The sequence below is a fragment of the Trichosurus vulpecula genome, chromosome 1, assembly GCF_011100635.1.
Source record: "Trichosurus vulpecula isolate mTriVul1 chromosome 1, mTriVul1.pri, whole genome shotgun sequence".
Classification (NCBI taxonomy): domain Eukaryota; kingdom Metazoa; phylum Chordata; class Mammalia; order Diprotodontia; family Phalangeridae; genus Trichosurus; species Trichosurus vulpecula.
Window position 1 is genome coordinate 3,665,972 of NC_050573.1, and position 17,378 is coordinate 3,683,349.

The following is a 17,378-nucleotide window of genomic DNA, read 5'->3' on the forward strand; positions in this document are numbered from 1 at the left end:
TACTGTGTATTTCCCTTAATCCTTTTTTCTTCTGTTTATTCTCTCTTCTTATCCTTTTCTTTCTCAAAGTATGTTTTGCTTCTTACCACTGCCTACCTTAATATGCAAATGAGGGTGTGTATATATTCTTCCCTCTTTGAACCAGTTCAGATGAGAGCCATGTTCAAGCTGCAGCACCATTCTTTCCCCCTGCCTCCCCACATTCTCCTTCACTGTAAAAGCTCTCCCTCATGTGCTTCTTTTATATGAGATAACTTTCCCATTCTTCCTCTCCCTTCCCCCTTCTCCTGGTACATCCCTCTTTCACACCCTTCCTTTTTTATTTTTGAGATCATCCCAACAAAATTGACTCAAACTGTCTATGTAGACTCCTTCTGACTGCCTTAATAGTGATCAAGTCCTTAGGAGTTACATGTAGCATCTTTGTATATTGGAATGCAAACATTTTAATCCTATTAAGTCCCTTATGATTTCTTTCCATTTCCATCTCTTGAAGCATAATTGAATGTCAGATTTTCCATTCAGCTCTGGTGTTTTCATCAGGAGTACTTGAAATGCCTCAATTTCATCAAATGTCCATTTTTTCAGTCCTGTAGAATTATACTTAGTCTTTCTCTGGTAAATTATTCTTGGTTTTAGTCCTAGCTCCTTTGCCTTCTGGAATATGATATTTCAAACCCTCTACTCCTTTATAGTGGTAGCGACTAAATCTTATGTGATCCTGACTGTGACTCCATGGTATTTTTTGAATGGTTTCTTTCTGTCTAGTTTTAATATTTTCTCCTTGACCTGGATGTTCTGGGATTTGGGTCTAATGTTCCTGAGAGTTTTCATTTGGGGATCTCTTTCAGGAGGTGATTGGTAGAGTCTTTCAGTTTCAGCCTCTGGTTCTAAGATATTGGGGCAGTTTTCCTTTATAATTTCTTGAACTCCTTTTTTTATCATGGCTTTGAGGTAGTCCTATAATTAATTCTTAAATTATCTCTCCTCCATCTGTTTTCCAGGTCAATTATTTTTCCAAAGGGATATTTCACATTTTCTTTTCTTTTTTGTTTTATTGTTTCTTGGCATCTCATGGAGTCATTAGCTTCCAGTTGCCCGATTCTAATTTTTAAGAAATTATTTTCTCCAGTCAGTTTTTTTATCCTTTTTTTGGGTCCAATTCTGGTTTTCAACGACTTCTTTGTATCAGTGTATTTTTGTACCTCTTTTACCATTTGGCCAATTCTGTTTCTTAAGGTGTTGTTTTCTTTGGTATTTTTTTGTGCCTCTTTTACCAAGTTATTAATTTTCATAATTTTTTTATATTACTCATTTTTTGCCCTTTTTCCCTCTATGACTTTGATTTTTAAAATAATTTTTGCTCTTATCTTTTTTCTTGTTGGGCTTTTCTCCAATTTGCATTTTTCTTTGAAGTTTTGCTTATAGCTGTCTTCCCTTTTTTTCCTAACCTCTGAGTTTGTCTTGATCTTCCCTATCACTATTATAGCTTTTTATGGTCAGTTTCTTTTTTGTTCATTCTTCTAGCCTAGTTCTTGACTTTAGACTTTCTGTTAAAATTGGCCTTTGTTCACCTGAAGTGGAGAGGGCACTATCCCAAGCTTCAGACTTTTTCAGAGCTAGTTCTGGGGATTGGAAATTTTTTGGTGCTTCCAAGGTGGTGTAATTCTCAGAGAGGTGTGGTCACTGCTCTTCTGGTCTTCCTTCCAGTCTTTACCCAGGGAGGGCCCCTGATCCCCTGCAGCCACAAGTGCTATTGTTCATCAGGGGCCCTGCTGACCACAAGTGTTCCTTCCTGCTTTGAAACTGTGACCCTGGAAACAGATATGGATAATGAAGTTGCCAAACAGCACCCTTGCCTCTTCCCATTGCTAGGTTTCCCCTGTATCCCTTTTTGACCAGTTATCCAGTATCTTTTACTGTCTCTGGGCTGAGAGGTCCCAAAGCTGCTTTTCCTGTCAGTGCCACCTCTGAGGCTCACAGCTAGTGTTGTCATGAGTGTTTTGGGCCAGCACCCAATCCAGTGTCACAGATCTCTCATTCTGAGCTACTGACTTGTCTTGGACTGGGAAAATGTCTCATCCCGACATTTTGTTGGCTGTGCCTCTCCACAATTTTATTTCTGTTGTTACTTTAAAGTGGTTTGTTGGGAAGTGTTGGCAGAGCTTGGCAGGTTGCTGCCTCTATTCTGCTGTCTTTACTCTACCTGTCAGTTGGGTCCTTTAGTAAGAATCTCTTGCAAAATGTTGAACAGAGAGCCTCTTTTTTTAGCTTCTAGGACTGTGGACCCAAGCTCAGCCTACTTGTAGTGAACTCATTTATCAAACTTCATTTTCCCTTGAACAAATCAATGCCGAGATATAGGTCCACTTGAATGTCCCTCCCAGAATAGAGAAGGAAGGGCCTCAAAAAGGGCAGATCTCTTGCTTCTTTTCTTTTTGCATTGCCCCAAGAATAGCAGTCTTTCCTGCTTCACCTCACTTTTTAAACTTTTTAAAGGGTCTTATTTCACATGTAAAAAAAAAGAAAGAAAGCCTTTTGCCACCTTATTCCCTTCTAATGTTTTTTGTTTACAAATTTTTTGGAATTTTTAATTAAAGTTTTTTTACAAGAATATAATTAAACAATTTTCAAAAACTAAGAACCTCCCCCTGCCCCTTACACCATGAAAATTGACAAAGAGACAAAAAATAGGAACAATCATCGAAGGGTAGCTGGTATTGGAAGACAGGCACACTGACTTCCCGTTACTGGTGCCAGGAAGTGGTCCAACTGTTATTGATTTCATTTTGGAGTTAAGCCAACAAAACTACTAGGCTATCTCTGGACTTCGCTCTCCTATTGCTGAGCATATGCCTTGAGGAAATGTAGAAAGATCTGTACCAAAACACATTAGCATTTTTGGGTATTTTTAAAAAGCATTTAAGTGCTTACTATGTGCCAAGTACAGTGCTAAGTGCTGGGCTTACAGACAGAAAAGTCAAGACAGTCCCTGCTCTCTAGGAATTCACATTCTAGTGGGAGAATCAACATATAGAGAAGGTTTTAGTTGCAAATCAAGGAAAGGTCCTTAAGGTGCAGCGGCAAGGCACATGGTCATGCCTCTTCTTTAATGTCATTTCCACTGCTGAAATCAAATTTATTTGTAATTCTGAACCATTGGATATCCTTTCCAAGGCTCTTGGTCACAAGTATTTTCTTTCTGTCTTTAGCAGTTGTGGCTTTAGCCCCTGCAGGCACAGTGGCCAGCCTACATCTCCCCTGGGGTTGTTTCCCAGGATGATGGCTGTGGGCATTGGGCTATTTCCAAGGCTCTTGGGCCCAACATCCACTATCAGGATCTGAGGAGAGATAGTGATCAAAGTAGTGATGGTGGTTTGACTGGCCTGGCGCATGCTGCTTCCTATCTCTCCCTCAGTGTGCCCTGCTATTTAGCTATCATGGTATGCCTACACAGTGATTGATGGTTGGCAATTGCTGGGGTTGGCTGGTCCCTTCTTCATAGGAAATGGTAGCAAAGTGGGTGCCCTCAACTTAACAAATAAAGTGAATGCCCATTGATTAGAAAATATCCTATACAGCTAAGAGATAAAGATACAATAGGAGACTTTTTTGTTGTAAGAAATGAATATTAAGAAATTTAGAGAAACCTTGGAAGACTTGTAGGCTATGAAGCTGAATGAATGAAAGAAGGAACAGAGAGAGAACATTGTATACCATGTCTACAGCCGTGTGAATGGAGTGTCCCTCGAACGAAGTCAAACCATGAACCATGAACCACAGGTCCTGGAGATGAGCTGGCAAGACCCCTGCTGACAGAAGTGATTATTATTATTTCCTTGTATTTAATAACTAATTATTGAATTAGGACCAAGGTTTTCCCCCTTTTTTACTTCCTCATCCAGAAATCAATCAGTGTAGGAAATGTTACACAAAGACTTAAAGACTTACACAGGCTAAGATCTAATCAAAGACAGTAAAGAAATTCTAAGTTTAGGTAAATGGGTGGATTCTTGCTCATTGTGTTTACTTGGACAGGTCTGGGAAAATGTGGATTTTCCCTTTTTTCAGACAGGTGATATGGGAATGGATGTCTCTTTGACCAAGACTTGGGTGATCCAAGTCATGTCCTGCCAAGACCCTCATTACAATGAGTCCACCTCTCATTATAATATTCATTTTCTTGTTAATTTTTAACCGGAGTTGATTGCCACCCTCAGGAATACCCACTCTTCCAAGGACATATAAACTATGTGCCCACTGTCATGAGGAGTCTTTGGCATTCGAGAGTGTCACTGACCTCTTTTATTAATAACATGCTAGCATTATTAATAAAACTATGTTTCTTGAGCTTTTTAAATATCACACTACTCTCTCTTTGAACTGGAGCCAGGAAACTGTTAAGAGAGAGGATGGTGTCCCTTGTCAGAGAAACCTCAGAGCAGATGTTGGTCCCATGCTATTCAACTTGTTCACAAATGAGGGGTCCCTTTGAAAGAGGAGAACAGAATGGTGGCCATGGAAATACAAAAAGCATGAATAAAATGTCTTTTTAGATGCTTTTTCCAGAAATTTGTCATTCTGTTGGCTATTGTGGTTTTGACTTGTTCATTGGAGAATTACATGGAAGAGTTTGCATGTCCTTTGTATTCTTGTGGAATGACTGTGATATTTGTGTTCCTGGCACCCAGCACTGCCCTTGGCACAGAGGAAGCATTAAGTAAGTGTACCCTGTATTGGCTGGTTATGTACATGACATTTTCACCATAGGAAATAACCTATTTTGCTGGTATAGAGTGAACATTTCACAACTACAATGAGTACTGGCATTTATATAGGACTTTTCAAGTATGTTTTTTTACTTCTTTGGAGTTTATATTTAGTGAAGAAATTCTTGATTATATATACTTTATGGGCTTCTCTTATGTAATTCCAAACTGTTTTTTAGAGTATTTGGACCAATTCAGAGCTCTTCTCAGATTGTATTAATATGTCCCAAGAGTTCTTCCTGTAGATGATTTTATATAATCTTTTCAATTTGCTGGATGTGAGGAAAATCTTTAGGGTTGTTTTAATTTACAATTATCTTAACTCTTAAGGATATGGGATATTTTTCATATACTTGTAAATAGTTTACATTTCTTTTGAGCATTCTGAATATTTGGTGGTCTAACTGCCTAGTCAACACTGTTGTAGATGTAATGCTCATGTCAGTAAGGAGTGATTCTCTAGAAGTTAAAGGATAATCTATACCAGTTTGGGGATAGTATTCAGTGCTCATATTCAATGTCTTTGACTTTTTTCAAAGAAAGTATTTCTGATGTATAGTTATCTCACTGTGTCATCATATTCTGTGTCATGTAGAAGCCTTTTGGCCTTTTTTGTTTCTTCCTGAACTATATTTTTAAAAATATTTTTCACCTTCTTGTCCTATGCCCACCTTGACATTGAAGTCACTGAATATTATAGTCTACCAACAATATTCTAGGCACTGTGGGATATAGAAACTAAAAATGAAACACTACCTTGTCCTTGATGAATTTACATTATATTGGGGAAGATATGTAAAGAAGCAGTTTTCCTTCAAGGAAAGAAAGGAAGGCCTAATGATTGGAGAGGAATTCAGTGTTCATGGATAGATTGTATCCCAAATGAAAACGATAGTACCACTAAATTACTCTACAGATATCATGTGGTGCCAATCTAATTAAAAAGGCAATTCTTTGTGAAATATGAAATCATAGGAAAAGCTTGGAGATTTAAGAATATCAATGACATTCATCCATAAAGATAAGGAGTAAAAGTTATCTAGCATCAGATGATCTTAAAATTATATTTGAAAAAGTTATAAAAATTATATAGTACTAGTTTAAAAAATGTAGATTAGTAACATGCCCTCCATTAGGAAGACTTAGAATGAAATGTTTATGGCAGCGTAGTGTTGGATCCACAAACTACTGGGGGAGGTTTTCATCATTTTATCCAACTTGCTAAGAAATAAATAAACTGGAGTGTGTAGTTTGCTAGAAAATAGGTTTAGAGAGATTCTACTTGGTGAATGTCATCATTATGAAAACTGTCTGGAATTGATTTTTAAAATGGAAAAGTCAGTTAGTAGTTTGCACCAGATCAGAAGAAATACCTTGAAGTAAATGCATGTGGCTTCTAGTGTTGGATCTACCCAGGAGCAGAAACTATTAGAGGAAGGGATTCTTTATTTGATCAGAATTTGAGCACATTTTGTAGGAAAACATGGCTTGAGAATAATATTTCTTCATTTGTTCAGAGGTAGTACTATAGATACCATGTATACAGCAGCAGCAGCAGCAGTGGTTATTTAAATTTTTTATTTCTTTCAGATTGGGAAACTAAGTATGAATCCATGGAGTCTACATCAAAACTAAGTATTTCAATGATAGAATCATCCGAGGAAATACTCAAGAGGAATGGTCTCCTTATTTCTTCATTGGGAGAATCCTTGGAATATAATGCCAAGTTAGAAAATCATCTAAGGAATGAAGAGAAACATTTCTGGGAAGTCCAAATCACCCAAAAGAAACATCCCAATAAATTTAGAGTCCATGAAAATAATAGTTATTGCAGAAGCTTCAATCTAGGGCCAATTCTTTTCCCACAACAGATAGTAGGAAAGAGTCTGAGTACATGTGACACACATGGGGAGTTCTTTAGACTGCATACAGATAGAAGAAAATATAGCAGTAGGTGCTCAAATAAAACATCTAAATATAGGAAATGCCTTATGTATAATTCATCCTTTATTGACAGTGGTGGAATATGTATTGGGGAGAGGCTTTATGATTATGATGAATGTGAGAAGGCTAATCCAAGGAAAGGATTTACCCTTCATGAGAAAATTCATACTGGAGAGAAACCTTATAAAACTAATGAATGTGGGACCACTTTTTGCCTAAGGATGGAGATTCCTAGATATCAGAATATTTTTACTGGTGAGAAACCTTACCAGTGTAATGTATGTGGGAAGACCTTTCGACTAAAAGCCCAACTAAACCAGCATCAGACGATTCATACTGGTGAAAAACCATATAAATGTAACAATTGTGGAAAGGCCTTTCGACTAAAAGGACAACTTAATGAACATCAGAAAATTCATACTGGTGAGAAACCTTATAAATGTAATGAATGTGGGAAGGCCTTTTGCAGGCGTTCAAACCTCACTGAACATCAGAGAATTCACACTGGTGAGAAACCTTATGAATGTAATGAATGTGGCAGGGCCTTCTGTCTGAGTGCAGCTCTTACTAAACATCAGAGAATTCATACTGGTGAGAAACCCTATGAATGTAATCTATGTGGGAAAGCCTTTAGACTTAAGGCACAGCTTAATCAACATCAATCGATTCACACAGGTGAGAAACCATTTGAATGTAATGAATGTGGAAAGGCTTTCCGTCAAAAAGGACAGCTTAATGAACATCAAAAAATTCATACTGGTGAGAAACCTTATCAATGTAGTGAATGTGGCAAGGCCTTCTGCAGGCGTTCAAACCTCACTGAACATCAGAGAATTCATACTGGTGAGAAACCTTATGAATGTAATGAATGTGGGAGGGCCTTCTGCCTCAGTACAACTCTTACTGAGCACCAGAGAATTCATACTGGTGAGAAACCTCATGAATGTATTGAATGTGGGAAGGCCTTCCGCCTAAAAGCACAGCTTAATCAACATCGAAGAATTCATACTGGAGAAAAACCTTATAAATGTAACCAATGTGGGAAGGCCTTTTGTAGGCGCTCTAACCTTACAGAGCATCAGAAAATTCATACTGGAGAGAAACCATATGAATGTTTTGAATGTGGGAAGGCCTTTAGCCAGAAAGTAAAACTTATTCAACATCAGACAATTCATACTGGTGAGAAACCTTATGAATGTAATGAATGTGAGAAATCCTTCCGTCTGAGCACAGCACTTACTGAACACCAGAGAATTCATACTGGAGAGAAACCTTATGAATGTGGTGAATGTGGCAAGGCCTTCCGACTAAAAGCACAGCTGAATCAACATCGGAGAATTCATACTGGGGAGAAACCTTACGAATGTGATAAATGCGCGAAGGCTTTCTGTTGGGGCACACAGCTCATAGAACATAAAAGAATTCATTCTGGAATAAAACCTTATGAATGTAGTGAATGTGGAGTGTCATTCCACCTGAGAAAAGAGTATACTCAACATCAGAGAATTCATTCTACAAAGAAAATATATGGATATGATTGAGGGAAGGCTTTGTTCCTGAGCAAGCATTGTACTCATCATCAGCTTGTACTAATCAGAAAAAAAAAAAACCCATATATTTGATGAATATGGAAAGCCTTTAAATCAGAGCACAAAACTAATTCAACATCAAATGAATATAAAAATATGGATATAACAAACCAATGAAATGCTCAAGCTAGAGTTATCATCCTTTACTAAAAATTAGACAATTGAAACTTAGGGAAACCCTTTCTCACAGTAGCTATCCCAGCCCTATTCCTTCTCATATCTACAATACCAAACTTATTCCATGACTTAGACTCAATTACTGAAAAAATTCATGACAGTCTCCTAGATGCTCCCTCAGCTTGCCTACTTAACCTTTTATCTGAAAGCTATCAACCACACACACTCATTTCTGTCACAAAGGAAAAAATATACTTTCCTTGCTTTAAGATTATTTTCTCACTCCAACTTAATCCCACTGCCCCCCCCCCCTTGCTAATTCCAGGATATTACTCCAGCAATGAGGCTTCTTCACTGTATTCATCTAGATCAAGATATTCCCAGCACTCTACAGTTAAACTATCCAGTTAAAGAAATGCTGATTTTAAAAAATATATGCAATTCACTATGCTTCTATAGATACAGACAAAACCTTTTTTTAAGCCCTGGTCTTCTCAGAGATTACTTTTGAAAGTAGAGGACACTTCAGTGAATTAGCATGTGATGGGAAGGTAGGTAGTCCCAACTAAGGGGATCCCAAAGAGATCCCAGTTATTACTGGGTGGCTATGGAGTTGACCATTAAACGAAGCTAACAGGGTTTTAAAAGGTGAAGTGAAGAGTGCATTTCAAGATGTATAGATTTGTTTTGCTTTTCTATGCTTGATATTAGGGAGGGTTCTGTGGTGGGGGAGTTCTATCGTGGTGGACAGTCATAATAGAAATACAAACACATGGCAATACAGCATTTTAAAGAATTTTTCCTTTTCATTATTATGTATTTGGCAAACATCAAAAACATGAACATTTCCTTAGACTAAGAGATTGTTAACTTTTTCACGTTAGAGATTCCTTTGGCAGCCTAGTCAATTCCATGGATCTTCTTCTTATTTTTTTTTAATTCATAATGGAAAAGAAATGTTAAACTTTAGAAGTTGTAAAAAGTAAAATAAAGATGTAATTTCCCCCCATTGTCTGAAATCTACTCCTAGACTCCAGGTTAAGAATACCTGCCCTGGGCAAAGAATAGAAAAAGGAATGAATATGAACAGTAATTCTCCACTATTTATAGATTGGAATTTTTGTGTGTTTTTCTAAATTTTACATGGCAGTTTCAACACTGCCCTGCTAGTCACTGATCCACTGTAAACCATCATCTGTTCTCTGCCTTTTTTTTTTTTTATCCACAGCACTTAACTCAGTGTCTGGCATATTGTTAAGTGTTAAATAAATGGTTCCTGACTTTTAGTGGAATGTAGAGTGTTTTAATAGATTGTGGAAACTTTTAAATCCCAAGGTAAGGAGTTGGTATTTTTTATTCTTGGGAGATATACATAGCCACTGGATTTTTTGAGCAGAAGGATGATATGGACAGAGCTCTTTTGGTAGGAAGGTTATTTTGCCTGCTACTGGAGGATGGCATGGAGAGGGCAGAGTTGGAAGTAGGGTAATCAATTAGATTAACATAATAGCCTCCAGTAGGTGAGAAGTGAAGAAGGCTGGAACTAAGATGGTGGGGGAGAATGTAGACAACAGGATTGATGTGAGAGGTGATGAAGGCAGAATGAACAAGACTTCGAAATTGACAGGATGTAGGGACATGAGGGTGTGACAAATGAAAAGTCTGAGAGATATAATTTCTGAGGAATTTATTGATTATGGCTAACAAATAAAATTAGGTCAGTGGTCCTTTCAGAAACCGAAGACCAACCTTGGGATCCCTGAATGTTTAAATACCCTTGGAAGAGTAGGTGTTCCTGACAGGCAGAAATAAACTCTGATTAGTTATTAATGAGAATGAATATTATGATGAGAGGTGAGCTTATTTTAATGAGGGACTGGGGGGAGTGACTGATCATGTCACTCTTGAATAAAGAGACTCAACCTACACCTGGATCATTCTGCCTCCACCAATCTATCCAAAGGATCTTGTCCTCCACCCAGACTACTTTGGTAGTTGAACAGTGGACTGGAATTCACCTAGATAAGAAGGTCTTTACCTTTTAATCAGAACTAAATTCTCCCAGTTGTGGGTGGTGGGGTGGTGGTGGTGGTGGTGGTGGTGGTGGTGGTGGTCCCTGCCCAGGATTGAGGAGCCCTGTCCTTCAGAGGCTGCTAATGATGGGGTATAGGCTTTGGGAACCCCCTTGAACTCTACTTGAATCTTCCCACTTGATCGAAGGCCTGGGGCCATAAGCCTTTCACTATCCCCAGGCACAAATCTCTCCCTAGCCTAGCCCTCTGTTGTCCAACTACTTCCCACCCTTGATCCTACCAAAATATCTATGACCAAATATGTTACCCTTAAACTAGCCTAGTCCTCCATTGTCTGTTACCCTCTCAGATTACCTTGGGCAACTTCCCACTCTTAATCCCATTCCTGGAGTCTGACCTCTGGTTACCCCAATACCATCAAGATCCTCCTTAGACTCCTCCCATCACCCCAGAACCACTCCTAGATCCCTCCCACAGTCTTTCTGTATATAAGCTCCATCTTGTCTTCGTGAAGGTGCTCAGATTCAATCTACTTTGGATTCAATCTGGCCTGCTGGCATTAGCATCACAAATGCTCAGACTCTTAAGAGTCTGCCCAATATGGTGCATCTTTAATAAACTTTGTTTTTCTTTGGCTTTAAGAAGATGAGTCAAATTCGTTCAAACAGGACCCAGTGTCAGTATTTTGGGGGTCTCCAGCACCCCTAAACCTCAACATATGGTTCCCTAACCTCATCACTCTGACCTAGCCTTTAAAAGAGGAAATAGGAAAAAATGCTAGATCCTTCCCCCCATATTAATTGGTTATTAATCATCATTTCTCTCAAGAGAGAAGGATCAATATAGGTTGTGACAATAAGGTTGTGAACCTGGAACCTAAAAGGATGATGGGGCCCTCAAAAGAAATAGGGAATCTCCAAGAAGTGGGTTTTGGGGTGACATTTTCTTTTGGACATGTTAAATTTGGGATGCCTGAGAAATGCTGCTTGAAAGAAAGAAACTAGAGCTAGTTATAGAAACCCAGAAGTCATGAGCATAAAGATGATAATTAAACCCACATGAGCTGATGAGGTCCTGTAATGGTAATTTAAATTTGAAGATCTTTCCCACCCATTAATAGGCCCATGTGACCTCCTTACATCACAGGAAGCCTAAGTCACATGTGGTGGTAAGAGCTTGCTGAATGAGAGGAACAAGAAAGGGTAGAGCAGGAAATGCTCAGAGCAGTTAGAGCTGAGGGAGAGAGCAGATGTGTGCTAGCTGTGCTGTGAGTGATTGTTGGTGGCAAGGCCCCAGAGGGTTGGTGGGGAGAGGGAATAGTTTTGAAATGGAGTTGTTCTTTGCTGTGATAATGTATGTTAATTTCTTTGCTGTATGAAGGACTGGACTTTTGGTTTTGGGATCTGGTTTTCTGATGTCTGAATAAATGGTTTACTACTTCTGCCTTTCATATGGGGAGTCTCTTATATTTTGCAATACTTAACTACATAGGCATATTTACAATTACCATCTATATTGTGGTTATTGCCTTGTTAATACAGGTCCCCAGGAAAGCATAAAGAGAAAAGAGAATAGGACCTTACACAGAACCTCGGAGTACATCCACGGCAGTTGTGACGTAGATCCTGACACAGCAGTGGATGCTAAGGAGTGGTCAATAGTAGGAGAACCAAGAGAAAACAATGTCACTCCTCACCTTGGCATCTAAAAACCTTAACTAGCTGGTTCTAAACTATCAGTACCAAGCTAGAGAGGAGACAGTTTCCAGCAGAAATTGGTTCATAGTGTCCACTGCAGCACAGAAGTCAAGTGAGATAAGGACTGAGAAAAGACCATTAGTCTTGGTAAGTAAGACATCATTGGAAACTTTTGAGTGAGTCATTTTGAGTAGTGAGGCCTGAAACCAAATTGCAAAGGGTTGTAAAGTGAGAGGAAGGGGAATATAGGTAGTGAGAGCTGATAGCTTTTCTGCATATTCATTCTGCTGAGCAGCGGATGGATATAGAACATTGGTTTTGGGGGATGGTTGGTTTTAGAGTTTTTTTAAAAGACAAAGAGATAAATGTAGGCAGCAGTGAAGGAGCCAGTAAATTTGTAGTGCTTGAAGATTAATGTGGAAGTGCCTGGAGGAGGTTAATTTAGTAGAGAAGCCTGGAACAGATGGGATCACGGAACACGGGAAATCCCTCATGGGCCACCCCCTTCACCAAGAGAGCTTGATAAATTATGTTAAGGGGCTGTGAGATGTAGAGAAGGAGAAAACTGGGGTCACTAGTAATGGCCCTTCTTTGCTCAACAGCATATGGGGCAAGGTCTTCAGCCATGAAGGAGGGGAAAAAGGTGTTGTGGTAGACTTGAGACAAGAGAATATTTCTGCCTTGTTTCTGGGCAAGCACTGAACTTGCCATTAGCTTGTGCTAACCAGAACAGCTTTATGTATGTATTGAATGTGGAAAGCTCTTAAATCAGAATCAAAATATATTCAACATCAAATAAATCATATGGACAAAGCTCTTGTGAATGTAATCAGTTAAACATTTATTAACTGCCTACCACACTGTCATAACAGCTAGGGATACAACAAGAGGCAAAAGATAGTTCCTGTCCTCAAGGAGGTCACAGTTTAATGGGAGAGACAACAAACAAAAGTAGATGAACTAGTTAAGGATAAATAGGAAATTGAGAGAGGGAAGGCACTAGAATTAAGAAGGGCTGAAAAAGGGTTAAAAAAATGGGATTTTAACTTGTATTTAACAAAAGCCAGGGAACCCAGTAGGCTAAGATGAAGAGGGAGAGCATTCCAGACCTGGAAGAGCTAAAAGATAGAGTGTGTTGTTTGTGGAACAGTAACAAGGCCAGTGTCAGTGGATCACTTGTGTGGAGTTTGCTGTGAGAAGACTGGAAAGGTAGGAGGGAGCTAGGTTTTGAAGGGGTTTGAATAGATTAGGCAAGGGTGACTTGATCAGACCTGTGCTGTAGGAAAATCTTAATGGAGGATGGACTAGGATTGGGAGTGGGGAGAGACCGAGGTAGGCAGAGCCACCAGCATCTCATGCCATGTCAGCATATTAGAGATGCTGCAAAAGTGCAATGGACAGGCCTTCCTTGGCAACAGTTTGAATATGGGGGATAAGAGATAGTGAGGAGATAAGATTAACAAATATAAGAGCCATTTAAGCCAGAGTTCACTTCCTTTACAGGAAGCTGAAACTTAGAGAAACCCTTTCCCACAGTGGCTATTCATATCCTATTAATCCTGAAATCTACAGCACTAAACTTATTCCACGTGACTTCATCTATCTATTTGCTAAGAAAATAGAGGAAAATCTCATAGGTACTCCCTAAACTTGGCTACTCAAAAGTCTGAGGACTATCCACCACCCTCACTCCTATCAAAAGAAATAAATATCCTTCCTCTTCTTCAAGACTACTACTTCTCCTGTCCTCTTAATTCCGCCCCTCTCCCGCTGGCTCTAGGATATCACTCTTGCAATGATGCATTTTTACTCAATTCCTCTAAACTGAGTCATTCCCACCAGTCTAGAGTTCAACTGCCCAAGTCAAGAAAAGTTTTTTCTAACTATATATGTAAATGTAGGAGTCAAAGCCAAGATGGTGGAGTAAAGGCAGGGACTCACCTGAGTTCTCCCTCCAAACCTCATCAAATACCTTTTAAAAATGACTCTAAACAAATTCTAGAGCAGCAGAACCCACAAAAAGATGGAGTGAAACAAATTTCCATCCCAAGACAACTTGGAAGGTTGGCAGGAGAGGTCTATGGCACTAGGGTGAATTAGGAGTGCAGTCCAATGTAGAGAGGGCCCCAGCAAGCTCAGAGTGGGACTTGGGGTGACTCAATCATTGGCAGCAGTGGCAATTTCCAGACCTCTCAGCCCACAGATGTCAAATACAACTTAGAAGGTCAGCAGGAAAGGTCTGTCACATCTGGGTGAGAATAGAGCACAGTCCAGCCCAGGCTGCCCCAGCACAGCAAACCAGAAGGCCTTGGGACTGACTGAATCAGCAGTGGCAGCAACTGCCTCCAGTGCTCTCAGCCCACAAATAGGAAGGGGGTAGGTGGTGGTGTCAAACAACTGGTCAGAAGGAGATTACAGGGGTCTTTTTGGTAGCACTGAGGCAGGACTCTGTTGCTTTACCCACACTCAGATCCAGGTTGCAGTCCTGGATGGTGGTCCCGAGTGGTAGTCCCAGTACTAGCATAGTAGAGCTTGTGGTAGCAGTGGAGCAGGGACCCACATCACAGTAACAGAGCTTCTGGTCCCTCATAGACCAGAGCACAGGCCAGGAGAGTAGTAAACATCTCACCTTAGATCATACCATCTTGGAAAAACTGAAAACTTACAGGTCCCTAGAAGTATCTCTGAAAACAGCTGCACAAAACCCCTGAAGCTTAGGACAGTGCACCCTCCATCCTGGAAGCAGAGCCCTACTTTAACAAAGAGTTAAAAATCAACTAATAGGCTGGGGACATGAGCAAACAATCGGGAAAAAAAACTCGACTATAGAAAGTTACTATTTTGACTACCAAAACACACACTCAGAAGATAATAAAGTCAAAGCTTCCATATCCAAAGCCTCCAAGAAAAATATGAATTGGTCTCAGGCCATGGAAGAGCTCAAAAAGGATTTGGAAATCAAGTAAGAGAGGTAGAGGTAAAATTGGGAAGAGAAATGAGAGTGATGCAAGAAAATCATGGAAAACAAGTCAACAGCCTGGTAAAGGAGACACAAAAAAATACTGAAGAAAATAACACCTTAAAAAACAGACTAGGCCAAATGGTAAAAGAGGTCCAAAAAGCCAATGAGTAGAAGAATACCATAAAAAGCAGAATTGGGCAAATGGAAAAGGAGGCCCACAAGCTCACTGAAGAAAATAGTTCCTTAAAACTAGAAGGGAGTGAATGGAAGCTAATAACTTCATGAGAAATCAAGAAAAAAAAATCAAAACCAAAAGAATGAAAAAATGAGAGACAATATGTAAATATAAGAAATCCTGCTAGGTCCAACAAATACACAGATAAAAATTTAAAACTGTTCAAGTCTACTAAGAATCCTTTAGAGGCACCTCCTTAAATAGGCAGAAAATGTGAAGATGGATAGATCAGGTTCAACTAAAGGGACCCCAAAGAGATCCCAGTAGCAGAGGGCCATGCAGTTAAGCAGTGAATGAAGCTAAGAGTTTGAGACAGTGGAGATGAGAGGAAAAGTACGTTTCAGGATTTGTCTTGCTTGAATATATTTGATATAAGGGAGGGTAATGGTGGGGGTGGTGATGGTGGGGGGAGTAGATTTAGAGAGTCAATTAGGAATAAATGGATGGTCTTCCAGAGGTGAAGAATCAGTTATTAGATAACAAATTTATTGTGGATTTAGCAGATGCTTGACTCTCCAACTCCACAGATTCCTAGATGAGGCATTAGAGGGGACTTCAGGAGCCAACTAGTCCAACCCCCTCAATTCAATAGATGGAGAAACTGAGGTTCAAAGAGGTTATGGGACTTCATCAGTGTCACACAGGCAGGTGTCAGAGATGAAAACTGAATGTGGGTTCTCTGACCCCAAAGCCAGTGATCTTTTCCCCTGTATCAAACTACCTCTTTCATTAGCACCTTATACTCAGTATGTCCAAAAGGGAATTCATGTTTCCTCTTAAACTTACCTTTTCCCCAAATTTCCTAATTCTGTTGTGGGTAGAACCTTTTCTTTTCCCCATGCTCTAAAGTTTACTTGGAGGTGTCCTGGACCCTTTTCCTTGCTTCTGTGTCCACTTGGTGGGCAAGTCTTGATTCTACCTACAGAGCTCACATCCATCTCTTTCCCCCTCATATGGCAACCACATTCATTTGAGCCCTTGTCATATCTTACAGGAAGTTCTGCAATAGTCTTCTAATTAGACTCTCAGCTTCTAGCCTCTGCCTCTTTCACAGGACCACCAAAATAATCTGACTAGGGCTTCTGTCCAGTCAGTCCATTCTCCCACTCAAAAAAACTTTGTTGGCTTCCCATTATTTGTAAACCAGGAATTCCATGCCTAGGAATTTAAAGTCTTGTATACGGCAGGTTCCAGTCTACCATTCCCAACATTTCACATTACTCTTCTACAAGCATTTTATATTGGGCCAAACTGTCCTATTTGCTTACCCCAAATTCAGTATAACATTTTCCACCTCTGGGCTGTTGCTCATGCTGGCCACCATGCACAAAAAATCTTTCTATAAATTCCATTTCTTAGAAGCCCCAGCTCCTAAGGTTCAAGTAATATGCAACCTCCAAGGTGAAGTGCTTTTTGCTCTTGCCATTTAGAAGTACTTTATCCCTTTCCAAATATCTCATTTATCATTTTAAATGTTAGGTTCTCTCGCCACCAGGAAAATGAAAACTCTTTGAGGGCAAGTACTGTTCTATTTCTATTTCCAGCAGTGAATCCAGTAAATGGCATATTCGGCATGATTAATGAAGTTTTTTCTTTGAGTTAAATGGACCCACTGAAAATAGAAGCCTGGAAAATTGATAGACTCAGGGCAATCAGGATACCAGGTTGGAGGACAGTATAAGAGTCCACTAGTCAGTTATGGTGCACAGGTGCCTGCTAAATATTTATTGACTAACTGTTCAAAGATAACAATTTAGTTATTTTTCTAGAATGATTTTCCAAGATGAATGAAATCATAGCTCCATAAACAGTGGCTATCCTTCATCTCTTCCAACACCGACCATTTTCTTTTCTCATCTTTGGTAATTTAATGAAATGTGAATAGAAACTTTGGTTTCTTTAATTTGCATTTTTCTTATGAGTGATTTAGGGCATTTTCCCATGCAGTTGTTAGTCATCTTTCTTCTGAAAATTCTTCATATCCTTTGATCAAATATCTGTTGGAGAGTACCTCTTGGTCTTACTCATGATG

At 39.4% G+C, this 17,378-nt stretch overlaps 1 protein-coding gene across 1 annotated transcript in view; it reads left to right on the top strand.

Annotated features, from left to right (window-relative positions):
- LOC118849836 (zinc finger protein 721-like) overlaps positions 1 to 9,582 on the top strand; it is a 35,644-nt gene extending 26,062 nt beyond the window's left edge. Inside the window, exon 6 of the mRNA XM_036758871.1 lies at positions 7,040 to 9,582. Within this exon, the coding sequence (XP_036614766.1) occupies positions 7,040 to 8,254 (1,215 nt within the window). The 3' untranslated portion in view covers positions 8,255 to 9,582. The remainder of the gene's footprint in view (positions 1 to 7,039) is intronic.
- Positions 9,583 to 17,378: the final 7,796 nt, after the last annotated feature.